The following is a 26,744-nucleotide window of genomic DNA, read 5'->3' on the forward strand; positions in this document are numbered from 1 at the left end:
GCGACCAATCTAATCACCATATGTGTCCGGATTTATGTCCGGATGAGTAGTGGAGGCAAGATGGTTTTGTTTTGTATGCAATTTGCAATTGAGCCTGGGTGCCCTGTGGGTTGAAGCGAGCAAGTGAACGGTCGCTCAGCTAGGTACCAATCTCTCGCGACAAGATGGCGACGAGAGGTGCTTCTGATGAGGGCTATAGTTGAGGGCTACGATGCTATGTAGGCTTCACTTTCATTCTACCGTACTGGTTTTCATTGGAATCTTTTAAGGTATGGTGTCATGCAAGTTAAATTTTGTAGAAGAAGTATGTACACACTCGGAACTTGTTCACTTAGAGTTAGTATTATAAACTACTCCTATAAAGCTACCTTTTCCAAATTTAAGCTTAACTTAAGCTAAAGCTTATTTCTTAACAGGTGTTCCCTTTTTGAAATGAAAAGTTTTAGATACGTTTATCGCTGAAAAAATTAATATATTGTTGACAAATATGACCCTATCTTTGTACATCACATTTCAGAACGATGCCCTAAAATCAGAATTCTTTAAACCTTCCTCGTGAGACGTAAAGGTGGTAAAGTGGACATTCTACCAACTATGTGAAAGGTCACGAAAAGAGTTACACTTTCTCGAAGTCCTTTCCACTTAAAGTTAATCCCAGCACATAACACTTTTATCACCTACAATATGCCAAATTTTCAAGAGGAAATTTGCTCCTGAGCTGTTTATCCAATCAGAAACAATAATGTCAATTTTCATGTCAGTCAAAAAGACAAACAAACGTGCAATCGCAAATGAATTATTGCCAGGCCAACTGTGACTTAGCTTTCCAGGCTTTCATTTGACCTTGATCGGTAATTTAGAAACAAAAATTCTTGGAAATGACCAAGCAGACTAAACGAGAGAACAAGGATAAGACATTTTACAAGGAAAATGTTCCCTAGTTTTTGGAAGCCTGAATCTACCTCATGCTGAGCTGTGACTATGTAATATACGAGGAGTGAAGGAATGAGTTACTATTAAAGAATTGAAATCGTGCTTAGCATGCTTATGTAGAGTTATGGATGTATGTGGGAAGTTTGGAGAGCGTGAGAGTTGCCTGAGGCACAGCCGAGAGCAACTCTAGCTTCTTGAGCTCGATATATGCACAGCTATAAGCATGAACAAATTCTTTTATAACCTAGTGAAAACAACTTGGGGGCTAAGACATGTTTTGTTTGTGATTGACTGTAGAGTTTTCACAATGCATGGTGAAGGAAAACAAAGGATCCTATTGCCTGGTTAAAAAACACACTACAATGAGTTGAGCAACAATTGAATGAAAACGTTTCATCTGGTTTCTAAAATTGCGGATGAAAAATTTGCTTCTTCAAATTAATTATAATGAAGATGTAGGCAAACAAAGTCAAAAATGGTCAATGAAAATAAAGACAAACAAAGTCAAAATACTCAAGTTTTAATAAACATCTTAGCTAAGGCTCGAAGTAGTGTTTAAATTGTTCAGAATGAAATTCACATTGCCGAAATTTTAACAAAAGGAACTCGCAGCTAAACTCCATGGAAATTTTGCAGCTAAAATGAAACTGCACACGTCATGTTACTTACGCATGGCCGTCTGTAAATAGAGATTTTTACCGTGATGTCTCAGTAGGAATTTGGTAGGACCAGCATGTGCGCTGTGTTATAACATTATTTTTCTCTCATAGCCTAGTCCAGTCCTCTGTGAGAAAACATTTCCCCCCTAAGGGGGGACATCTCTGCAGCGATACTGCAGGCCTACACTTCCATTAGCCTGAATGGCACTGTGGTTGGCCTGTATAATACTCAGGTTACTCTTGTTTTGGCCTTTCCAAGAATTTTGTTTGCATTGTTTTGGTGGTTTTGGCTCATTTATGGTGGTTTTGTCTCATTGTTCTGGGTGTTAGCACATGCTCAGATGCCATGTAATAGACTACTTTGGTGTACTGGTCTTGCCCTTGCCTACAGAGGATTTTATTGAGAAATTGTCCTGATCTGTCTGCATTGCTACAACTTTTCTTCGGCTAATATAATTTTACCATTATAGTTTGCATGCTCAGTTGTTAGAGGTCATTTATTGTTTTTATCTGATAGGATTTATTTTAGAGGATATTAAACTATGTTAAACTCCTTGCACACACAGTTTGGTATTCAGTGCTTTTGTAGGGTTTCTTTTAGCACTGTGCATGAGCGACTTGTCATAGAATTTCTCAGATTCTGAACTCATAGAAATATAAATTAACTGGCTTTCACTGATAGCAATATTTAAGTTTTCCATTTCTTATTTGATTTCTGTCTTTGCAGACTTTGCAGACTTTCTGGCTAGTTTACAAGAGTAAACAATTAAAATGTTTACAGCCTATGGAATGAGGACTTTAACTTTGTCTACAAGCGCACGGTTTCTGCGAGTTTGTCCCTTCCTGTCTCAAAATTTTCCATCATATACTTTCAAAGAATTCAGCAAGTCATACAGCAACTCATGGCCAGGAGATGTGATTGTTAAACCAACAAAGAGAAGTAACAGCCTGCCCTATGTCAACCTTCCAGACTCCTACTTGTCTACTAACTTAAAGTCATCACGCCCAACTAAAGTTAAAATGATAATTGAGAGGAAAATAATGTCCCTGAAAACAGTGAAAGAGCAACTGAAATTTTTTACGGAGGCTAAGTATGTGGCAGAGACTGTAAACAAGATTGCCATACTTTATAGCATTGCTAAGATCATAGAGGGAGATGAGGAACAGAAGGACGTACTAAAACAACATAAAAGCACATACATGGAATTGCTGGACTCTATTTCAAAAGAAGTGTCCAAGTGTCTGCCTCAGAATGTGGCCACATTAATGTGGGCATTAGGAATAAATCAAGTGAAACATCCAAAGCTGTTTCACCTTTGCGAGAAGAAGATTCTGTCTCGGGGTACTTCAGTATTTGACAATAAAAATATCTGTCAGATTTTGAGTGGATGTGCAAGCTTTAACATGGCAAGAAGTGAAATATTTCCCAAGTTTCAAGAAGCTATTTTAAATGGAGAGGTGAAGATCTGTGATTTTGAAAATCACCAACTGTCTGGAATAATAATGTCATTTGCTAAAACAGAGAATGGTTCCATTAAACTGTTTGAGGCCTTCTTGGAAGAAATTCTGTCAAGAGACTTCACAATGATTAACAGTAATGCTTTAGCTGAATTTGTGTGGTCATTTGCAAAGAAAGCAGTGGAAGCAGACAAGTTGTTTGACAGAGTAGAAGAAGAAATTCCAAGACGAGCAACAGCTGACTTGAACAAAACTAGTTTTATTACTAAGGTACTTTGGGCATTTGGCAAGGCTGGAAAAGGAAGCAAGCAATTTTTTGACTATGTGGACAATGGTCTTGTCTCACTTGGTGTGGAGAGGTTTAACAATGTTGAGCTCTTAGACATCATTTGGTCTTTTGGAAAGAGGAGTTTTATAAAAGCCATGGTATTTGATGTTGTTAAGGAAGAGTTACTCAAACGTGGTGCCCATATGCTTCACACCCATGAACTTGTGATGATCCTACTTTCATTTTTTGCTGCCCAAAGGCATGACAACAAGTTAGTTACAGAAATTGAAACTGAGTTGTGTCTGAGGAATGGAAAGCAGATTGCCACTACTCAGTTATGTCAAGTTGCCTGGTCTCTTGGAAGGATGGGAAAAGCAAGCAGTCAACTGTTTGATGTAATCGAAGCAGAGGTATTTCAGCGTGGGTTACATAAATTTTCTAAGGAGGAAAAATTCTTACTTATGCGAGGATTTATTGAGGCCAGCAGAGGAAGTAAAAAGTTCTATGAATTTTTATTTTCTTCCATTTCAGAAAAAGATTTTACTAGTTTTACTGCAAAAGACCTACTTGAATTTGCTTGGTGTTTCTCTGAGGCTGGTGTTGAACCAGGAACACTGTTTGATGCCTTAGAAAAGGAAATCCGAAATAAGGAGAAAGAGTATTTCAGTCAGATACAGGTAATGTCCATTAAGAAAAGTTTTCTAAAAGTTGGAAAGGGAAGCAAGGAACTGTTTGAGCTGTAGGTACAGTTTGTAATCAAATGATCAAATTGGTGACCAAATGAAGCCTAGAGACTAGTTTAAAGTTAATTCCAGATCATTTAGTTTTTATCTGTAGGTTGAAGAGCTGTTATTACAGCTGAGTCTTGCGGTTAAATATTCTTTTGTTCAAAAAGTTATACAAACGAGGTGAAAGGGTCAATACGTATGATTTATTGACCAAGTGTTGAGGTCAAGATGGCTGGATATTGGCCAAGTTCTTTTTTTGCGTGTTTATGGACCGAGACGGAGTCGAGGTCCATAAACTCGCAAAAAAAGAATGAGGCCAATATCCAGGCATCTTGACCGAACAATCTGGGTCAATAAAGGATGCATTATAGGGCTTTTGGGGAAATTTTTCTTGCGGGACACGGCGGGTAGTCCCAAGCGGGCAAGATAGCTCCATCTTGCCTGCTCGGGTAGCCAATCACAGCACAGGATTTGATTCATCTTGCCCGCTCATGGAGCTAGCCATATATAAATAAAAAGAAAAACTGACCCTTTTGCCTTGTTTGTATGTCAAACCGCTGATAACTGTAAAACCAACTAGTATCTTGTTCTTTGTAATTATTGTAGGTGAATTACAAATCTGAGCTCTTCTAGGAAACTGAAGTGTGATTTAAGTCAACAATTTATTACCAAATATACATGGAACAGTTTTTGAAAAGTTTTTAAGATATCCAAGAAAGTTTTTTGATTGTATGGAGACTTATTTACTTAGTTTCTTTCCATTTCTGGGCTTTTAAATTTCGTTTCAATGATAACTTACATTAAATAACGTTTATTGACGTTTTACATAAGAGATTAAATACTAGCTAATATAACATTGTAACACAGGGACAGTCACAGTCCACAACCCAATACAAAAGTGTTGAGAGGGTTGAGAGTTTTGGTCTTTCTGTCCCCTCCCCTATTCTCCTGTGTATTGTGTTCAAAGCTTACGGTAATCAGGTGAACTACCAAGAACTACTTTTCCCTTGGGTTTGGCTATAAAGGACATTGCTGTCCACACTTGTGGCAGTATTTTCTGCATGCTGAATATTTTAAGTTAAAACGAGCAGTACAAATATCGAGCCATAGTTAATAGAGGGAAATGGTTAGGAAACCTGGCAAAGTTCTTTGTTGTATGTTTTTGTTGGCTATTTTGGGGGTTGACCCTGCACAAAACCTGACAAAATTCAAAAGGTGGTTGTGTTTGCTCATACAACTAACCATTGTGATTACGTAATTCATGTATAGTCTGTGAGCATAAAACAAAAGCTGCGCAGTGTCAAGAACCTTCTAACATAAATCTCAACCACTTTATTTGCTTCTTTGATGTTTACCAGGCTTCTTAACTATTTCCCTCTATTAACTATGATCGAGCCCTTCACATCTGGTTCAGAATGCAACCTTCCATTTACACGATATTAATGTGTGACCTTTATATGAAAGCTCTTCAGCATGGCATTCGCATGGCTGTGCTAATACGCCATTTTACAGTTGAGTGCTCAGTTACCTGGCCTATGAATGTAAGCGAGGTAGGAGGTGATTTTGTTTTGATACAGACTTCTCTGCTTTTCTCATTGAAATACCAACTTAAAACAATTTGATTTACACAACAAAAGCAGTGAGGTCTGTATCAAAACTGGTCACCTGCAGCCTTGCTGCCATTCAAAGGCCAGGTCACTGAGCAGGAAACTGTAAAATGGTCAATTGTGCTGGACACCTATCAAACACTAGAGCAGTTTTCACTTCAGTGCACAGGGTAATAGAGTCCTAAAGTGTGATGTCACAAAAAAATAAATTTGAGAAATTATGGGATTTGGCACCATTTTCGAATAGAGCGTCCTTAAAAAAGGGTCTTTGCCAAAAATTACCTCTTAATTGTAATTCCCAACCGAAATATAAAGGATGAAAATTTGGTACTGCCCCATATAAATCTCTCTAATTTTGAGTCAGTTCTAAACTGAAGGAACTGAAACAAATTTTGAAGGGTTTGTATGGGATGCTATCAAACTTTGATCCCTTATATCTCTATCAGGAATTGCAATTCAGAGCTAATTTTTGGGATGAGGGCATCTTTTAGGATCCTCTATAAGAATATTATATCAAATCCCATAATTTCAAAAATTTTATTTTTGTGACGTCATCACTTTAGGACTTTATTGGCTTCTGCTTTCGTTTTATAATACTGCACTAAGCGATTGGTTTAAAACTTGCCCCACTTTGTCGTCCAATCAGAAGTAAATCCAAAACCAATCGTGACTCACTTGCACACGCTTTCCCGCGCTTTGCGTGGGATACATATATTTGCTTTGAGATTTGACTGGTTCACTGGATTGTCTGTGTAATTTGTGATTGCCCTGAGTTGAAAGCCTCTCCACTTCCACGTGGTGCTGTTTATTATGTTGTACAAGGAGGTTCTAACCTCCACTGAACTAATAAAAAAATGTTATTCCTGCTGTGACTCACGAGTTCTTCACTGACTGACTCGAGCAAGTGAGAAATTTGGTTTTGGTAAAACCCTGCTTGTAAGATAATGGTCTGACACTCACTATTCTTTTATGTTTCGTTCAAGACGTTTCGGCTGGCGCTTGAGCCTTCATCAGTTGAAATATTAATGTTATAGTACCCGGGATTCAAAAAGCAGCACGTCGAATGCACGCTTAGAAACTCGTGCCATAGGAGATCTGTAGTCAGTACCTTGCTGCGCAGGGCACAGAACATCCCATCAACACAGAAAGGGAAACGCGAAGAAATGAAACGAGTCAAGGCTGTACTGCGAAATTATCCCTCATCCTTCATCAGTAGCTGCGAAGGATCGCTGTCGAAACTCCCTACCGATCTACCATCCAATGGTTTCGTGGTGCTAGCCTATTTGCAGGACATTTCGGAAAGGGTTAGTCGAATCTTGAGGCAACAACAAATCAAAGTCGCCTTCAAACCATTGAGAACAGTGAACAGAGTTTTTTTGTTCAAAAGAAGTTCTTAATAACCTTAATTGGTAATTGGAGCTCGAGTTGTACAATTCAGGGAGTAATAACTGGTTTTCAAACGCCTCGCGAAAACAGTCTCCTTTCAGGCATGAAACTGCACTAGTTCATTTTTGTTTCATTATGTAATCAAACATATTAGTTAGTAGTAGTACTTGTTTATATATTTACAATGTTTATTTTTCTCGAAGATATTAGTTCCTTAGCTACACTACAGGCCTAGTTACACTATAAATTCGAGACAAAATAAAGTCATTTACGTATGTATGTAATCAAGCGCGATTTTGAAATTACTCGCCTGATTGGTCCAAATACTATTGCACAGTTGGGTTCGCCCTGGGTATTTTGGCTCGACTGCTCAGTCTCGCCAAAATACGAACCCGGGCTTGACCAGTCTCGCCTGATATGCTGTCGAAGCGTACCTAATACATACTATTGGGAATAATTGGTTAATAGCTATATTTCATCATAATTCTAATACATGCATACGGTGGGCTGTTGCAGCCTCTACTTGGGTTAGCAAGCAAGCTGAACCTGTCGGTTTTTAAGGGAATATAACGTCTTGTTTCATGCTGTCGGCGTAAAATAAACTTCTTGGTAGCTTTCAGGGTAGGCTCGATTACCAGCCGCTGTAGGAACGTAAACAAGACTCGAGAGAGCAGTGGAAATCGAGCCTACCTTCAGGGCAGGACGATTGTCCTAGAGGATTTTTTTTGACAACAGAGCGCGCATGTGTGGCGCTTTGCGATTAACCGCGTACCGCGTGCGAAAATAGTTTAATAATGATTCGTTATAGCTCCGTCAGTTAGACGTGTCATCCTTCATTTTCTTCTGTCGTGTGTGTAACAAGTGGTAGGGCAATTAATGTATATTCTTATCAGCTTGTTTATTGTCCGTTATGTGTTTTTACTTCTTATGTGAGTCCATATGATGAGAGTTAGTCCCACGAGTAACACAAATCCACCCGTGCAACTTGCAGCGATGAGTGCAATCTTTTTCTTTTCTTCTGAGTCATCTTCAATATCGTCATCTTCATCATCTTCTGTTGTAATGGTGGAGAAGAAGCAAACGGTAAATAAACAAACTGCTGCTATTGCTAGAAAGTACCATGACGTATTTGACTTACTTGTTGTAGTTGGGAAGGTAGTTGGGGAGGTACTCGTTACGCTGCTGTGGAAACTGACAGTCACTACTGATGAAGGATTTACAGAGGATGTTTGTTGTTGAATTAGTGAATAATTGGACGATACTGTCATAGACATATTGACGGTCGCTGTCTGATTGGGAACACTGGTTATCGTTTGTTGAATACTGGGGGATGGCGTCAATGAAATGGATTGTCCTGTTGAACAAACAAGTAAAAAGGAAAATAGTCAATTGGGAACTATCACTGTTATCTAACAGCTGTTTCGCTGAACTTCGAATCGAGAGGCCCAGGTTCGTGCACTGCCGGGGTCATCGCGTTGTGTTCTTGGGCAAGACAGTTTAATCTCACAGTGCCTGTATCAGCAGTGCTGCCGGTGTGTAAAGTGTCTTGCCCAAGACTGGGTGACCCAGGTTTATAAACCCGGCGATGGACAAGCATCCAGGGGGGAGTAGGAAAACTCATAATCACTACATGTTCAGGAAACCGTACCGGAGATAAGGACCAGCCTGATGGGCCGCTAAGTTCAAACACAGACTCTGCCGACACAAGCGACTGAGATGTATGTGTATGTGAGAGGAAAGAAAGATAAATGAACACATGCAACCCAAATAAGAATAACAACTGGCAGGAGGTTAATAGTTCTGTCAATGTCTGTGTCAATTTCAAGCCCACTCATTCTCCGGAACATTTGACGGACATAATTGACATTTGCCCCATGGGGCAGCTGGCGCATACAAAATCCCCGTGGGGAGGGGGGGGGGGGGGGTTCGTGAGAGAAAGCTAATTCCTGGAAACAAAAATACCATCCGTTTTTATTATGAAATTGTCAGGCAATAACGTACCTTGGAAGCCGGGATTTTTTATTAAACTGACCTTCTTGGCCCTTTTGTCTCAACCAAACACCAATACCATACTCGCTTTTTGCCTCGTTTTTCTCGTACATGGAAGACCAAAATGAATTTTTGGGGGAGGTGATGGGGCATAAGCTAGTTTTCAATGGGTTAAATTTCAGAAATAGAATTTACATCTGCGTTCTTTACGTAGGGTTAATCCTTTCGATGTTTAATACAGCAAGATTTCGTTCTTTTAAAAGTACCGATTTATAATTCTTTGCATTTGACTAAATTGTCAAATGCCCCGCCCCCGGGCAGCCTATTGCGAGCAAATGTCGGTTGGTAGGGATACCAGTTAATTAAATGCTGGGAAAAGAAGGTCATAAAAACATCATAAAATCAAAGTTGAACAATAAATCAACAAGCAAGAAACTTTGTGATTTACGAACCTGCTAGAAAACTAATACAAGCTGCTAGAATAATCTCAGTTGGATAAATGACCATTTTTAGTTGCATCATCTGTTAAACTAGAATAACATATGGCGTTAATAATGGCTTGAATATCTGCTTGGAACAAAATATGAGCTGCTGTCAGGCAGATTCACTGATTATCTAACCTCGTTTACCTTAACCACGACAAAATATCCATAAACAATGGTAAATCAACAAACAAACAAACAAGAAGCAATGCCGGCGATCTTTCCGACATAAGGAACTATCGCCGGATGTGACTCAGGGTAAGTTATGACTGTAGTGTGTACAAAAAGGAAGTCGGTCCCTTCCTCTTGAGGAGGCCTTACGTTCATTCAAGTAAATAAATATCTAGCATTAAGTAAAATTAAAGTTCTCTTGTGAGGTTCAAGCTCGACAACGTACTCATTAAAATAGTCTGTAAGAATATGAAATTTGAATAACATGTAGAAAGATTTCAGTTTCTGAAGAAGAAGACAAATGTGAAATAGATAAATAATAAATGAATTTAGGTGTCGATGTGTTAAGCACTGCTGTGCTAATTGGGAACAATGAAATAAGCGAACAATTATTGAAAATTGAACAGAAACTTGTTAAAAACCCGAACTGGTGGGAGACTGAGCAGTTGGCTAATCACTAATCAAATTGTGAGTGACAATTTCTATTCTAAGAGATGGATTTTATAGAAAGGTAGAAAATATCGTTCCGACTTTGAAACACAATTATCTTCATTACAAGATATCGGTGAACCTATGACTTCTACAAATAATTACCTTAAAATACTCAATTAGCAAAATTCATTTGTTCTCTAATCACTCTGTAGTGAAACGGGAACAAATCTTTTTCACGCTAGATATAATGAACGCAGACAACAATCAGGAATAGGCATCTCGTTCATTGATAGCTACACGGGCAAAGGACAGGAATAATCGCTTCACAAATCAGCGAGGACGCAAAGCTACTTACAAGCTCTCAAATATCTACAATAATAACTTATCTGAATATTACAGCAATATGCAGAGGTAAAGGATAACAGTGACAGGAAAATTAACAGAATGATAGAGAGAGATACCGCAAGTAACCTTGAAACTGCAAAAAAACCTTATTCATGTATACCTGACAACAAATAATCACGCGCACTTCCGAAATAACTCACACGACAAATACCAGTGGAACACATCCGCGCTAATGAAGTGTGCATTCCTATTAAACGCGAGAAAATGCATTTCATCTTGCTTTGATCTACGCAATATTCCTCCTTCAAATCAAACCGATGTAACTTGATTTCCCTATCATAACCTCATTATATGTTCACGATAGTCATTACTGTTTTAGTTTTAGTTTACAAAAGCTTTTGCAACACTTTATGTCATGCAAATTAAGCTAGTTGTTGGTGTACAAAGAGTGAAGGAGTTAACACCAAACACAAATCCGTCATCCAGTGGCAGGGACGGGGGATTTGAAACCGGGACCTCCGGATTGCAAATCCAGCGCTCTAACTACTGGGCACGCCGCGTCCGCAGTAATAGAAAATGTAAGAGCTTTTTATCGGAACAGAACAGACAAAATCCCCGCAATAAGCGGTTGTCCATAGCGCGGGGTTCCCCTGTATTGCTCAGCAATAATGAACATGACGGAAACTGTCACGATTAAGCGCTAATTATATCCACTGAGGGGAATTGGTGAAACATCATCGACATTTGATTGTTTTATGATGACTATATATTCCTTGTCAATTATATCCCGGAAGATTGAACGAGCTTTTTGGAGTAAAAGGACCATTCTACAAGTAGTTTATGCTTGCAAACATTAAAAATGTGCTATGTTCTCTTGGTATGATACGTAAGGGACAAAAGTCCACAAAACATTGGTAATAGATATGCGGTGGTGTCTCTCTAAGTTTTCAAGCTGGATGCCAACGGGCTGGTAAACAGTGATTAATACATACATCGTATCAATATTCCGTAAACTGATAATGCTTCAAAACTTGTAACAGTTCTCATTAACGGTTACGTAATCAGAACATCGATTCAATATTCATTTTACACGGTGTGACTTATCGCGTATTCAGCCGGTTTACGTTTTTTTGGCTCGAATTAAGATGAATATATAGTCATTCAGTTGTTAGATTTTTGTTGTTTTCAGTGACTGCGTGTTGCAAAGTGACACTCATGGCGGTCATCAATGCTTTGTTTTCATTGTCTTCAAAATCCACAAACTCTTGTGATAATCAGAGTTGCTGATATAAAAAAAAAACACAATATTGTTGGGGGATTACGCGTTGCCAGTGGACCGGACATTCTGTTAGATATTTGATTTAACTTCACCTTTAAGGAGAGGAACTCGCGGTTTGTATCATCTCTTCCCTGCTTATCTAGACCCATCTACAAGTTCTTGTCATTACCAGTTGCAAATTGCTGACTGAATCTTTCGTATAGTTTATTCCTGATTTAAAGTGACAATTTTCGCTGCAAATTTTCATGAGAAATGCAGTTCTGAAATTGTCCCAGCCTTAGCTTTTTGGCTCGGCACAAAATTCAGAACAAAAACGAGAGTCGAATCTAGTGAAGGAGAATTAGCACATACGACGAATGACATTTAAAATATTTGTTCACAGTCCGCTTTTAGAACGACACCCACTTATAACACTTAAAGCATTAAGGTATAAAATGTCATCATTGTGGTGTGTTTGTTTGTCTAACAATTGAAGTGCACTTACCAATCTGCCTTCACGAAAAGCGATTGATTTGAGGAGCAAACGATGCGAGTTTGTTCCTGCAAACATACGACTCGATTATTCGTATTAAGAAGGCATAACAACTGGATTAATTTGCATAAAAGCCCAGCATCTGAATATTAATGTAATTTCTCAAAGACAAAAGTATCAGAATCATGAAGGTTGAGACCCAGTCCTCACAACGCGGGGGAATTTAAAAACACAGCAATCACCGGTCATTTTGGATTTGTGTTTGAGGAAAACTCGATCAGGGCAATCACATGATTATCGTGACGCCTTCGTGTTCGAAAAGCTCCGTTTTCAAAAACGTTTCCCCCAGTTTGAAGAGCATTTTCGAAAAGCCTTGTTTTCGTGTCAGATTAGTGCGGACGGTAGGCCTAACCGCAGAAAAAAAGCTGCGTTTTCAAATTTCTCCGGCGTATTGTAGAGCTGCCTCAGCAAGAGAAGATGAGGTGAGATGTACTTGTACTGTTTCAGCAGCTCTCAATTAACTTGAGTGAATTTTCACTAGGGCCCCTATGGATACCAGCCTCGTTGCTGAATGGGCTACCCTGGGCAAATTAAGTTACTTACCTACTTCATACCCTAAGACAGGCCTCTTAGACTCAATCTTGACTTTAAAAATGCTCAAAGTGTCATATTGGAGATAAATTTAACAAACTGACGTCAGTTTTTTATGCGTCTGTCCTCTTATTGGTGATAAATTGTGTCATAACATTGTCAAAGTGGCTGTGGAACCACGAGCCGCAGGCGAGTGGTTCCGCAGTAAACTTTGACATGTTATGACGAAGTTTATTATCAATAAGAGGACAGACGCATAAAAACTGACATCAGTTTGTTTTTTACAATAACAAGACCCCAAAATGGTCAAATGAATAAATGAGGGGAAAAGACGCCGCAAACTTGCCGTAAACAAAGATAAGTGAATTTTATTCAAAACGACGTGAACATTGTGAATAGCTTTTCTCGCTTTTTGATTGACTATTTAAAAAAGTCCATAAAATCTCATTGGTTAAAAAGTTGACAGTTTGACAGCTGAAAGTTGAACTTGAAAGCTTGCATAAATTAAAATTTTATCCGTCTGTACTCTTATTGATGATAAAAATGAGCCAATCAGCGCGCAAAAAATTAGACAGTTATTGTAAAAAACATTACGGAAAGGAGTATAGATTTGGGCTTAGTCCTCTTTCATGTTCGCGGGAAAATGGACAGGTCAGGGACTTGATTGATTGGGCAACCACGTTGTAAACGGTTGTATATGGGTCAAGTTCTGTTACTAGATCATTGACGTAGTTTACTGGTGTTTAGTTTATGTATTAAAAACGGAAAATAAACACAATTACTTTAGACAATGCAAGTCGTTGAACTATAAACATATGTGAATAACTCACACGAGAAGAACTTTTAATCAGTCCACTGTTTAATGGCAGTAAAGTAACCCACGAATATGCCGCTAATATGGGCATGATATGTGTCGTACCCTGCATACCCCTGTAATACCACTCCGGTCCACTCCGTTTCACTGACACTTACCATTGGGGGAGGGTTGGGGTGGTCCATTTTATCCAACTAGAGACCAGACCCACCTCGTCCTAACCCGAAATAAAATAAAGTATGGATGCCAGAGAACATCTGTACAAAGTGCTTGTTATTGGAGAATATGGTGTTGGTAAGTCTTTTTACGATCCTTTGTACTTTTATTGATTCCTCCTGATTGGTTGTGTACTTTTCTTTTGCCAGGGAAGGTAAGCAGGAAGAGTGGTCATTGAGTTACTTCCGTATGAGGTTTTATTCCTCCTTCACTTTCGGTATATTGGTCTTCAATGTTGGTTGTTTATATTTTGAGTGCAAACTCTTTTTTCTTTTTTTTTTGCCCTCGATATTTTATCGTCGAAGACGTCGATTATTCGGAGATACACTGAAGGTAAGTTGAGAAGAGGGCAAGTTTAATTGAACTGTTTGAGGCGATCACAAGTCTTAACTAAAACTCGTGACTTGAAAATACTTGATGTCACTTGATCGATGCTTGCTAGCCGGTTGACCTATATTACTCACTTGATGCAAAGGAACAAACTTTTCATTGACACTGTTTTCATGAATCCAGTCATATGTATCTATTAAATTAATGAAGGAGACTAATTTTTTTTATAAATGTACAGTTCACTAAATGTTTGTTTAATATTATTGTAGTTCAAAAAAGTGGGGCCTCGAAATGAAAAGTTACCTGCGGACAAAGATCTGATGTCTTTCTTCAGGCTCCAAATAAACAGGGTTGATTTTAGGCCAAGGGAAACAAAAATTTATTGCAAAATCAGAGAATTCAAAATAACCTTGTTCAAAGAAGCAGACAGTAAATGTCTAAACAGAAAAAAAAAGAGCAAATTATAGGGGAACCGAGGTTTGATTTCAAAATGAGCGGGAGGTCAACATAGCTGAGTTTGAATTAGTGGGGTCCATATTCTTATCTTTTTTCGGTAAGCTTATATGTTGTGGCTCAATTTTTTTTCCTGGTGTATGGTATTTTTTTATATGTATATGAAACAAAGGAAAATACCTAATAATGATTTTAATACAATTTGCACTAACGATAATGCTTAATCTCAACATGTGTATGTACCGGTATGAGCTCATATGCTCCCTTTCATTAAGTCTAGTTCCCTTTCCCCACTTCCCTATGAACAGTTCACAAGGTACTATCTAGATGGCTTGAGGGCTTAAGTTTCTGCACATCTGCAGCCTTAATCTGTTGTGGACTTTTGGCAGATATGTGTTGCATATATTTGTCTTTACTGTTATTATTATTATTATTATTATTATTATTATTAATTATTATTATTATTATTATTATTATTATTATTATTATTATTTGTTAATACTTCACTAGCAGCCACACAGGCAGCTGTGGTCTTCCCTCTGTTAAGTCTCCTTCTGTTTCCGTGCTATCTTTCTTGTCTGTTCTAATGGTATATGACTCACTGCTAATTGGTCTCTGGTTACAGTATTTGTTTTATGGAGATTGGTTGTAAAAGTATGGCTTATATTGCAGGCTTCTTCTCACCGAATTACAAGCTCACTATAGGAGTTGATTTTGCTTTGAAAGTCATATACTGGGATGAAATGACAAAGATTAATCTACAGCTTTGGTATGTTGTTTTGATTTTCAATGGGAATTAAGTAATCAGCATTGAACTAATTATCCTGGATACAAACAAACCAAACACTTTAAATACTCTAAATATCTTTTTCTTCAGTTTAGAAAAATCTCTATAATTTTCTCCATTTGTGTGCATTGAATTTCCAAAATTTATCTACCAGTAGCTTTTATTAATTGTTCATGACTGTGTCCCATTCAAAACTAAACTTAGCACTGAGGAAGGGCTAGGCCTGAAACGTCTGCTATAAACATCGTTTTTAATGAGTGTAACTAATGTACGAGCCTGTGAGCCAGAGCCGCGAGCTGGGAGCCTACTTTTGCGAGCCATTGTGTTTTTGTCTCTGATTTTTTTTAAAGTTTTTAATTTAACGTTAACGTTTTACTCACTAAATGCTACACTTGGCTGAAGAATTCTTTCTTGCGTGAAATTCCACTTAAGTAGTTTTTCTGTCTGTATCAAATTTAATTTCATCGAATAGATTTTGAAAGTCAGTTTATATTTTCCGTAAATTTTTGTATCAAAATGTTGATTATGTAAAATAGACTAATATCCAAATATAAACAGGGAAACGTTCAAGTGAGGTAAATTTTAGCTAATTACTGAGATGATATAGCGAGAACATAATTTAATTAAGCACCACCATGAAAGATTCATATATTTTTTCCCTGTAAAAACTAAAATCTTAATTTAAGATTTTTTGTCTTACCTCAGCACTGGAACAAAAGCTGATGTAAGCTGTCAGCTTTTGTTCTGGGGCTGAGGTAAGAAGCAAAATCTTAAATTAAGATTTTAGTTTTTATGGAGTTTTTGCCCTCCAGTTGTCCGTTGTTTTGTCTCTCAGGAAAGCAGGCTTTTAATTGTTTTTTTTCAGTTTCCCGCTAAAATCGAAGGACTGGATGACTGTTTATTTCAAGCAATTGAAAAGTTTGGGGATAAACCCCTCCGCCCGGCCCAGTGAAAGCCAGTACAATTAACTGCACTGAAAAAAATCACAACTCCTTGCAAACTATTTAAAGATTAGCAAAAGTTTACCTCATTTGCAGCTACTAAAATCTGGTAATTCAAAAGCAAGATAGGAAAAATGTCTGTCCTAAAAGATCTGCTTAATTGGTAGAAATTAAAAAAAAGAGAGAAAAACTCTCCGTCACCTCACTTGCCATGCTACAGTGCACCGACACATGAAGACCGCGGGTGTTTTCTTTTATGGCAAAGATTTCTGAAATTTCAGTCAGAGGTCAAATGGAAAGGTCCATTTCGGTGTCTTCCAACCGGAATATTTGGGATGACCTCTGGAGGTGGTCCACTTATTGTGGTTGGACCGGTCCAATGGAATTTGCCGTTCCATTTTTGACAAACCTGTTCACTGCCCTACTTCTCTTCACTTATGTAGGGAATTCGGAAAAGGAATAAAAAATGGTAAGATCGGGATTCCTCTTGGTTGGCCCGGTTTGATAAATTTTGATAAATTTTTCGATCTGATGTTTGGCGTTTGAAAGTGTACTGTAGGCTTGTACAGTATGTCATACCAACTTAGTACTTACTTAGAATATCAAGTGAAGGACTGGTGTAACTCTGTAGTGATAAGAAAAAAATATTGTGGTTAAAAATGGTATTGTAATGTTCAATTTTGTTATCATTTTTCTGTGCTTACTGCAACTTAATCAATTCTAGGTCTGACAAAAATTGATTAAATTAAGGAAACAAATTCTGCACCACTTAGTGCCTTGAATGTTGTTTATTAACCGCGCGGCCATGGGCCGAGCGCGGTTCTAGGTTTACCCGTGGTTTATTATTTTTTTTTTTGTCGGTGACCAGACGCAGACCTCCGCTCGGCCAAATTCCGAGTCACGCAACGTGTGATGTTTTTTCCGCCAGAAGCTGTTAAAACATTAATACACGGATAATTTTACGGATATTGTTTCCTTTGTTGTGGGTAAAATATATCTTCTTTTGGTTTTATCGAAGCGTTGGATTCAAAGGGAATAATAAATACGCTAAAAAAAGGTATTACGTCATCCATGGAATGCGCTGACGTTGCAGCTTTCACTTTCGCTACGTGACTAATAAGATCGTGTTTACTTTGGAAGTTTATTTCGCCAGAAGCGACGGTCATTAATTTATTTGCAAGTTTGCGAGTATTTCTTGTGGTTTTAGGCAAATGAAGTAAATTCTTTGGCTCTTTCATCGCAGCGAGTTCATAGATCGGAAGGAAAATGAAATATTTGCAAGCCAAGCAAAGAACATGTCAGGACATGCAATGATTACGTCATTGGTAGGGAAATAACCACCGTACTAAAGATAGCCGTCGATAGCGCAATTCTTGAATTATGTGACTCGTGTGACTTCTTTGCTAGCCCTTTACTCAAGGAAAAAATTAAATTTAAACTTGACTTTTAAGAAAGAAAGCTGTTGTTAATAGTGTTCGTATCTTCATGCCCATACATATCCCAAAGAAAGTTCCAGATTAACACTATTACGTCATCGGAGATTTCGCAACGGCTACGACTGATGGTGCAATAGTACAGTCTGTGTTGATCAAGTGATGTGATGTCTACAGTAATCAATGAATCATCAAGGATTACTTTCGAATGTGCACTGCGTTGCGACTGTGGTGCTAAGAAAACAGTTAAATTTTAAAAGCGCGGTTTTAAGATCTAACAGATCTTCTTGTTTTTACAGGGATGTTGCTGGTCACGAGAGATTTGGTCACATGACAAGAGTTTATTATAAATATGCGTAAGGTTTTTTCTTTGTTTGTTATAGATTTAAGGAGGAATTTAGTGCTGAAAAATGTTACTTATGAAAATACCCTTTTAGGGGTTTAAAGCTGTATAGTTTACAGGTGAATGTTTCATAAGTGGAACATTGTAAATTAACATGATTATCTTTATTTTTTACATAATGTGTGGTTCCAGAAACTATGATCCATACCTCAGTTCTGCACTAGGAAAAATGTCACATAGAAACCTACTTTCACCCTGAAAATCCCACTATACAATTATACAGTGCAATGCAATGCATATATTAATTAACACTCCCCAGGCAGGACTTTTCAAAGTATGGGCTGATCCCCTTTCCAACCATCAAAGTTTCCAAAACCCCAGAGTCTATATCTCAGATTTGACTGATAGGGTACAACATATATACAGCACTTTTTTTTGATGATTTAATCTTTTTTAAGAATACCAAAAAATTCTAATATTTAGATTCCCTGGAGGGGGTTCTTGTTTATTTCAAGCACGTGTAAGACTTGGTCTTTGTTCCTTGATCAATTAAGTGTCTTATTCAACTGGGGCTTTAAAAGGCCTGGGACGTTAAAAAGATTGGGAACCTTCAAAAAGTGGAGGGTGTTACTAGGGATGGGGACTCATAATTTGAGAGAGGGGGCTTAATGGAATTTAAGGCCCAGTTCAGACGCCAAACTTTTCATGAGCCGAACTTAATTCGAATTTGGACCGACCCAAATTATCAAAAGTACACCTGTTGATTCAGACGTCGAACTTAATTCGTCAAACTTTATTTAGTTTAAACCAAATCACATCGAAGTGTCAGCGATTTTCAGGCAAAGTGAAAACTACTCTTACAATATGTTACAATAATTTATGCATTAGGTTTGGCACATGAGATGTTTGACGTCTGAATCAAAGCTGTTCCAAAGCCGAAATTCCCGGCTGAGCTAGCGAGTTCTTAACTGATTCAGATACCGAACTTTTCATGTACTTAATTCAATGTATTTGGTTCGGCATCTGAACTGGGCCTAACTTGCATTGTTATTAAAACCATTGTTATTTAAAAATACACTCAAAATATTTACTTTTTGTAGAATTGCTGCTATCATTGTTTTTGATTTATCAAGGTAAGAAACATTTTTCTGTTCAGTTATTTAGTAATTATGTCATAATTTTCTTATCCAAGTATATTTCTTACTCAGTAGTCCAGTTTGTTCTAATAAAATAAACTTGATAATACAAAGTCTTTTTTTAAATTTCCAGAAGTTGTTGGGGGAAGGTTTTGGGTGACAGGCAAAAATGGCAGCTGGTTGCAATGAATAACACTTTTCTCTTTTCAACAGACCAGCTACTTTTGAAGCAGTTTTAAAGGTATAAGTTTTCAACAAGTGTTGTTTTTTCTTTGTTATACAAGACGTGCAAATTGATTCCTTGAGGTATAATAGGCCGTGATAAAAATACAAATTTATTCTTGCACGTCCATGTGCATTCGAAGAAAACTTCCATTGTAAGAGAGCTCAGCAAAAAAGGCAAAAACTTTGTAACTTCTCACATACAGGTTTTTTCTGTTTTTTTTTTTGTCAAAATGCAGAAAATCAGGAAATTCAGTGCTCTATGAAAAGAAAAGAGGGGCGGTCACCAACCATTTAAGAGAGTAACAAAACTACAGGACTGTTGAAGTTTTAAACACAACCTGTACTTGATCCTTAACTTTAACTTTCTGTGTGCAGTAAGAGTGCACAGAAACAATGGGCATGAAAAACTTTGAAACTTTGTTATGAGCAAGTGAAAATTTAATTGTTTTTTTTTCCCCTTAAATTAACCACCAGTGGCATTGGGATGTGAATCAAAAAGTGATGCTTACCAATGAGAAGCCAATTCCTGTGCTTTTGCTGGCAAACAAAGTGAGGCATATATAGTGACAATCATTTTGTAATTTAATTGAATAGTACAGTACATTTTTGCATAACATATTGGTAGTCTTCTATTGTTGACTCAGATTGAATGTTGTCTAGATTTTGAAGTTGACCATTGTATTTATGATATGCTACCACCCAAAATTTATTAGCGGGGTTCCATGCACTTTTTCTTTTAGTTTATATGTTCAAGTCTCTGATAAATTGGCTTAATAAATTTGTGGCAATGTTTGCAGTGTGATCTGGAAGAGTATACATATGATGAGAACCAATTGAATCAGTTTTGCCAAGAACATGGATTTATAGGCTGGTAAGAATGTGAACCATATAATTATATAATTAGATTATTTGTTGCAATTATTGACACTGCAGATATCTCGTTAGTGCTGTATAACCAGTTATTTTCCTATAACCTTGTTAGATGTTTCTCTTAGAGAAGGGGAAAATAGGGTGGGCGTAAAAAGGCATCTTGATATAGTTAAGTTATAATCCCCCTTGATAAACCTGGGTGCTTTTGGGGAAAACAATAACAAATATGTTATAAAGTCTTTATAACAAAAGTTATAAAGATGGGCCAATTCTCTGTGCTGTGTCTTGTTCCTAAGTTATTTATGCCGAGATGTCATTTTGCAATTAAATTGTTACGTAATAAAGTTTGAACAGGATGACAAGTATCAGCTGTTCAAGAAATAATATTTGAAGAAGGCTACACTTAAGTATTTATTATTTACAGTTACAGGAGAGTAGCACAGCTCCCAGTGAGTTCAGTTGGTAGGGCACTTCACTGGTATCACAGGGTTTAAATTCCTTTCAAACCTGGTTGTTTTAAGGCTTTATTTTTGCAATGCACCAGTATTGCAGAAGTCATCAGTTTGATTCCTGTTGAAGCCTGATTTTGTCTTTCAGGCTTTTGTTTTGCAAAGTACTTAAGTTGCAAACATAACTGCAATGATTTTTCATCCAGCAAAATTTTACTGCTTCTTGCTGCAGAATACTGGACCTTAAACACTGACCACACAAACCGCAAGGCTAAAGAGCAGACTTTTTTGTTAGTTTTAAATTTTAAATAGTTCTCCAGCTGAAAGGTGAATGCTTGGTTTAATTACTTCTAACCTGTGTGCAAATATCCCCTAAAGATTTCCTTTGTACTAGAATATCAGCCTTATCTTCTTCTGTTTAAATTGCACTATTTAGGTTCCCAACATCAGCTAAAGAAGACAAAAATATAGGCAAGTCATCTGAATTTATTGCTACTAGACTATATAAACAATAGCCTACATTTGGTGTGAAAATATGTCGGGATATTTGACCCCGGGCATTATCTGTTCTGAGAAGTGAACATCTTCCTGAGGGAGAAGTTTAAGAAAACTGTGAGCTTGAAGGAGTGTAAAGGTTATGTCTAAGGACCATCATTTTTTTAAAGTCAAATGGAGGCTGTTGTGTTTATCCTTCCAATTTTGTGGCCTCATGTAGGATCTTTTGAAATTGGGCAACATAACTCAGATATTCTCCAGTTTTAGCTGGGGAATATTCAGTCATGTGACACACTCAGACCAATCGCATGCAAGATAAAATATTTGATGGATTGTAATTACAAAATAATATAAATTAGTTGTCAGACTTGACAGATTTAATTGTCAGTCGTCGTTGTTTACTCTTAATGGTATCAGTGCCCAGCAGTATAAAACGCCTTCGAGATCATCCATTTGGTAGACAGAATAACATCTGGAATTCCTGCCAACCTCTGGGAGAGTAGGCAATATTGTTGTTGTTGATATCTTGTTTCAGATGAATCAATGCGTCTGCTTGTGCAAGCCATCCTCAGTTTATCTGGTGAAAGTGAAAAGCCAGACCTGGAGGACTGTATTGCTCTACAAGGTAGAGCATTACAACCTTCACCTTTGACTTCATCTGCATCAGGTTATATGGTGGACTTTTCAAGCAAGTTTCAGACTGATGAAACTTATTCTCAAGCTGTACCTCAATCTAAACAAAACAAGTGTTGTCCTGGCTAGCTTATTTAATTGCAAGGCACCAGATGGAGGGCTACCATGTTAGCAATGGAGTGCATGGCAAGTACAAAGTACATGAGAGCTGAAGTGTTGCTGACCCTTACCAATGTAAAATATTATTCAGCATGTTATGATAAATCCTCTGACATTCCCTGTCACCCACCTAAGCCCTCCCGTTTAGAGCAAATAATTATCAAGCTTCCCCCCACTTCTCTTCTTTTTGTTCACAACCAAGACATGACTGCAGTACCAATGCGTTTCTTTACTATATCATGCTCAGGCACAAATCCATATACAGTGCTTGCCAGCTTGGGAAATGTTACTTGTCTGCTAAAGGAGAACCCTTAGTTGCACTGAATATACCAGTACCACCTCCATGATCAAAGTGCTCTATAAAACAGATAGTGTTATAAAACTGTTAACTTCACCTACCTGCTTGAAGATATTAGAGAGCTTAAGCAAACCATGACAGCAACAGCAACGAGAACACCACCAAACAAAAGGTCTAATGAGTAGAACAATGGCTGTACACATACGTTATAAAACTTTGTACATTTCTTGGCCGTCCTCTGCACAACAACGACATGAAAGTTCTGTTTTGGTGAATGCAAGTGATGGTGGCTAAGTTTTGGTATTTTCATTTGTAATGGAACACTGGCATTATGTAATAGTTAGCCTGAGCAAGTTCTGAGACCAGTATGCATGCTGAACAGATCTAGACAATTGTGAAACCCAGAGTAAACTATACATTCATTTTTTATTAGGCGTTGTCCTTGGGGTCGCTGTTGTCATTGCTTCAGCTCTCTATTGTCATGTAAGGTGACACTGTTGTAAATTAAGGGTTTAGAGGAGAAGAATGTAGTGCATTGGTTCTGGTTATTCTATTGTCAAAAATTTAAATCTGATTCATAAGCAAAGAATTTTTATAATGTGAGGGAGGATTACTGCTGCTCCCCACTACTCCTGTAATCTAAATGATGTTATTGCCCTCTAGCCAGGCAAATTTGTTTCTCGAAGGGTGAACAATCAGCTTCTTTTTATGGGTCATATTTTAGTTTCTAGTTAGAACAATACAATAACTATTTATGAACCATAAAGCATTTTTTTATAAAAAATCTGAGAATATGACATACATTTTCCACCTAAGATCTTTGCTTTTATCCACATAAGATCTTGAGGAAATTGTCTGTTTTGAATTGAACACGAGTTGACAAAAACAGGGGGGTTTCTAATCCTGCAAGCATCATGCTTTTTATTATAAAATGTGGTTCAACTTTTCCCACAGACAACCATCTATACATTTACTTTATTCTATTTCATGCAAGTCATAAGTCATTCATACCTGTTGATGTCCATTAAAAATCACAACAGTGGAAACCACTTCACAGAGTTATTTCTGTACCTGATATTAGGCTCCACAATGGTGATATACTTAGCCATTTTTGTTGTCATCTTATTCTGCTTTAAGCCTGCTCTCACTGCCATACCCATCAGTGCCTAATCCTTATTGCTGTATGTTAGGTAGAAATTTTAATTTTTTCTAAATGTATTTGTGCAGGTGTTAAATTATGGTTATTTTTATAGACATGTCAGTGTTTAGTCAGAAAAAATTGCTTTTTAATATATTTTATCCCTAGAATATTTTCAAAAATAACCTATACACACAAAAATTAAGTTTAACAGTAAAAATGTATAGTTTGTGTCTACATTCAATGATGAATAACAAATAAATTCATGACATTTTTAGACTATTCTGTTGTTCAACATGTCTCACAATGTAATTAAATAAAAACTTCCAGTGTGTAATATATCACAGTGAAATGGACAAAATCTTTTCAAAAGTTGCCACTGGCAACAGCACTAACTTTATTTCATAGTAACTGATTATGGTGCTGCAGACTGTGTTATCACTTCAGTTCTAAACTTAGTCATTCCATATTTATATGATTCCTGGCCGTCTGCATACTTGGGGACCCAGGGGCACTTAGAGAAGGCAAGTGAAAGTCACAGTGGTAGGGGAAAAAAATCGGTGAAGGAATGTTGGAGAGAAAGCAAGGAACCCTTGGGGACAGTGTCTTACCGCACCCGTTTCAAACAGCTCTGTGAATGCTGGCTCCTGATTGGACAGAAAAAATATTGTTTTATTCTACCCAGTCGGTGGGCAGCAGGTCCACAGTCCATTTTGTGTGTACACCTGCAGTGTGTGCAGTGTGTGCGCTTTACCATCCTTTGGGCATCCAATTATTTTCACACAAAAACCAGTAAAGGTTTGTTTGATTGAAAACATGTGGTTCTTCTGACTAAGCAAGTTGAAAGACAACTGAGATGAAACTTTAGTTTGTTTCCTAATACAACACAGCTGGAAGACGTAATATTGATGATTCAACTGTTTTTCTTTTTTTCTTTTGGCTGCCATGATCATTGCTCTTTCATTTTGGGCATTAGATTAAAACAAAACTTGCAAAAGAAGCAGGACAAATATGATAAACAAAGTATATTTTGTATAGGCCTCGTATTAGAACACACAAAATTTACTGTAAACCTGCTGCATGCCAATAAGCAGAATTATTATACATTGTAGTCACCATCTGTCTTCTCATTGGCTAAAAGCCTACAGTTATTTCTGGGGAACAGTGCAACCTACAGATTATTCACTAGTCTGCTAGCAGATTAGTGAATAATCCGTAGGTTGTGTGTGCAATGCATCATTTCCAAGAGCAATGTCAAGTTCATGTAAGAACATGGCTTGTCAAAAATAAACTGTGTTCAGTGGGATAATGCATTGGTTGTTATTTTCTTTAAAACAATGTATAACAAAACAATTATGAGATTCGCTTTTTGTGATAACCAAAATAATCAAGGTCTTGGTTAGTGTTATCAGCCTCAGCCTTCGGCTTCGGCTGATAACACTTACCTCAACCTTGATTATTCTGGATATCACAAAAACCTTATCCAATGATAATATTGTCTATAATACAGTGGATTATTTTCTGCCCCATCAGAAGCCAGTATTCTCAGAGCTGTTTGGAAGTGGTGCAGTTAGACTCCATCCCCAGGGGCTCCTTGTTTTCTCGCTTTCCTTTGCTAATTTTTCTCCACCGTTTCAACTTGTTCCCACTAACTGCCCCTGGGCTGGACCAGAGATTTAGATTAACGCACTTTCTGAGTGGCCCAGTATTCTGAAGTTGCCCCCAAATGTTTATGAAATAGCCAGGTCACAAACTGGCGTACTATCCTGGGCAGTGCATGCTACTGAGTTGTACAAAGTTTATCTGTTAAAAATCCAGTGGACCTTTCAGTGTCAATCAAAGTCCTACGATCAATCTCAACTGTATAAATCTTGACGTTCTTTGCAATGATTGTTCCAACTCATATAGCTTTAAAACATACATTGTACATATTTTTTGACAGTCTTGCTCATAGGATTTTTGAACATTATTTGGGAGGGTCTGGGGCACCAAGAATTCCCTCATTTTGCATAACTTGTACTTCTTGTATTCTTACTCCAACTCTCTGCATGACTTTTAAAAATTTCTCAGTACAATGGACAGCACAGTTATTCTGAAAGACAAAAAGGAGTAAATCTGAAATGGGCTACCATTTGACAAAATTAATTGCATTGATCATGCACTGCAACCTCCTGGAATTAATCTCCCAATCTGCTGTCAAGTTAGTGAAGACTTACAGCTGCTGTAGCATTTGGCAGACAGTTTGAACCAACTGTTTAGCCCAGTTGACATCAGCATAAGAGACAAAAAGAATTTTACTCCTAAACACCAACTTTAACAATTTGGTAGCAATTCCTTGCTCATCTATTCCTAAATCTGGGTAGAGAGAGGTACAGATGTACTATGAGAGTAGAGTATCCTGTTCAAAAATATGACACTATGATCTTGGCCAATGGTTAAACCCAGACCCCTGGATCTAGAGTCTAACAGATCAACCCTTAAAGGACCCTAGTTAGTCAATGCCATCAAAATTATATTGTTATTGCATGGTGAAGTGAAATCTTATTGTTTTACTGTAAGTTTTGTTCCTGAAAGTATGTTCAATTATCTTTAGTACTTTCACAGTGATTTTTGTTTTCGCATGTTTCAAATAAAATATAATAGCCAAACTCTTGACTGTAAACAAAAACAAACTTAGGTGTGGTTGACTAGGGCCCTCTAAGTTCTGGAATACAATATCACACTGAATAACAACAAACATTTTGTCACAAGAATTCCTATCCTCCCCATTGTTTTCTCTTAAATATCTGCTACTCCTCCAAGGGCACCACAGCACTTCTCGGAGAGTAACAAAAGTGAGACTGCAAGTACTACATTAAAGGTTACTGGAAACACAACTTCTCAGCACATACACTTTCATCCTTTAATATCTCCATTCCTAATAAGCTGATGTTTAATACAAGAAACCTGGACATGCAAAGTATGAGTGCTGAGACTCTTTGTATTGGTAATATATGAAGTATACTTAAAATTAAATTTTTAATCATTTATTTATTTTATTTATTTATTTTAAATCAATTAAGGTGGCTGAACACAGTTTTTGCGTGTGCTTTTGCTGATGCAATTCAGCACGCGCACAAGGATTAGAAAAAACAAATATGCCGTCAGTACAGTGATCTAGCAATCATTTTATTTACTCAACACCCACACTATCTGTGCTATTTTTCTCTATATTTGAACGCAGT

General features: G+C 37.4%; 4 protein-coding genes across 6 annotated transcripts in view; 2 read left to right on the top strand and 2 right to left on the bottom strand.

Annotated features, from left to right (window-relative positions):
• Positions 1-11: 11 nt before the first annotated feature.
• Positions 12-6,525, top strand: LOC110069567 (uncharacterized). Of its 2 annotated transcripts, XM_089291955.1 has the most exons (3): positions 12-269; positions 2,320-3,728; positions 3,850-6,525. In XM_089291955.1, exons 2-3 carry the CDS (start codon positions 2,364-2,366, stop codon positions 3,946-3,948), a joined length of 1,464 nt encoding a protein of 487 aa, XP_089148081.1. In that variant the 5' UTR covers positions 12-269; positions 2,320-2,363; the 3' UTR covers positions 3,949-6,525. The 2 variants fall into 2 exon arrangements, with proteins under 2 accessions (XP_089148081.1, XP_020632750.2); XM_020777091.2 differs by having other exon boundaries at positions 14-269; positions 2,320-6,525.
• Positions 6,526-7,161: 636 nt separating this feature from the next.
• Positions 7,162-12,345, bottom strand: LOC110069552 (uncharacterized). 2 transcript variants are annotated; one of them, XM_020777080.2, is made up of 4 exons: positions 12,222-12,345; positions 9,481-9,550; positions 8,178-8,393; positions 7,162-8,093 (listed from the first exon to the last, which is right to left on the bottom strand). In XM_020777080.2, the coding sequence occupies exons 1-4, from the start codon at positions 12,285-12,287 to the stop codon at positions 7,948-7,950; spliced, it is 498 nt and encodes a 165-aa protein (XP_020632739.1). In that variant the 5' UTR covers positions 12,288-12,345; the 3' UTR covers positions 7,162-7,947. The 2 variants fall into 2 exon arrangements, with proteins under 2 accessions (XP_020632739.1, XP_020632740.1); XM_020777081.2 differs by having other exon boundaries at positions 9,481-9,558; positions 12,222-12,343.
• Positions 12,346-13,811: 1,466 nt separating this feature from the next.
• LOC110069589 (ras-related protein Rab-38-like) lies at positions 13,812-23,802 on the top strand. The gene is made up of 10 exons (XM_020777113.2): positions 13,812-13,909; positions 14,132-14,163; positions 15,286-15,382; positions 18,074-18,130; positions 19,218-19,250; positions 19,467-19,494; positions 19,953-20,027; positions 20,276-20,349; positions 21,234-21,268; positions 21,828-23,802. The coding sequence occupies exons 1-10, from the start codon at positions 13,854-13,856 to the stop codon at positions 22,052-22,054; spliced, it is 714 nt and encodes a 237-aa protein (XP_020632772.1). The 5' UTR covers positions 13,812-13,853; the 3' UTR covers positions 22,055-23,802.
• An 81-nt stretch (positions 23,803-23,883) lies between these two features.
• Positions 23,884-26,744, bottom strand: part of LOC110069587 (mitochondrial import inner membrane translocase subunit Tim9-like) — a 7,313-nt gene continuing 4,452 nt past the window's right edge. Inside the window, exon 3 of the mRNA XM_020777110.2 lies at positions 23,884-25,612. Within this exon, the coding sequence (XP_020632769.1) occupies positions 25,487-25,612 (126 nt within the window). The 3' untranslated portion in view covers positions 23,884-25,486. The remainder of the gene's footprint in view (positions 25,613-26,744) is intronic.

This window comes from Orbicella faveolata, unplaced genomic scaffold (genome assembly GCF_042242905.1).
Source record: "Orbicella faveolata isolate gen_17 unplaced genomic scaffold, um_ofav_v1 contig_24, whole genome shotgun sequence".
Taxonomy (NCBI): Eukaryota; Metazoa; Cnidaria; class Anthozoa; order Scleractinia; family Merulinidae; genus Orbicella; species Orbicella faveolata.

What these genes read in the sequence shown, in the direction of transcription:
- LOC110069567 (XM_020777091.2), top strand. Translation starts at nt 2,364, where the DNA reads ATGTTTACAGCCTATGGAATGAGGACTTTAACTTTGTCTACAAGCGCA.
- LOC110069589 (XM_020777113.2), top strand. Translation starts at nt 13,854, where the DNA reads ATGGATGCCAGAGAACATCTGTACAAAGTGCTTGTTATTGGAGAATAT. An exon ending in TATTCGGAGATACACTGAAG is followed by an intron (nt 14,164 to 15,285) that starts GTAAGTTGAGAA and finishes CTTATATTGCAG; the next exon opens with GCTTCTTCTCACCGAATTAC. An exon ending in CTTTTGAAGCAGTTTTAAAG is followed by an intron (nt 19,495 to 19,952) that starts GTATAAGTTTTC and finishes ATTAACCACCAG; the next exon opens with TGGCATTGGGATGTGAATCA.
- LOC110069552 (XM_020777080.2), bottom strand. Translation starts at nt 12,287, where the DNA reads ATGTTTGCAGGAACAAACTCGCATCGTTTGCTCCTCAAATCAATCGCT. An exon ending in TTGTATTAGTTTTCTAGCAG is followed by an intron (nt 8,394 to 9,480) that starts GTTCGTAAATCA and finishes TTTGTTCAACAG; the next exon opens with GACAATCCATTTCATTGACG. An exon ending in TACCTTCCCAACTACAACAA is followed by an intron (nt 8,094 to 8,177) that starts GTAAGTCAAATA and finishes CCATTACAACAG; the next exon opens with AAGATGATGAAGATGACGAT.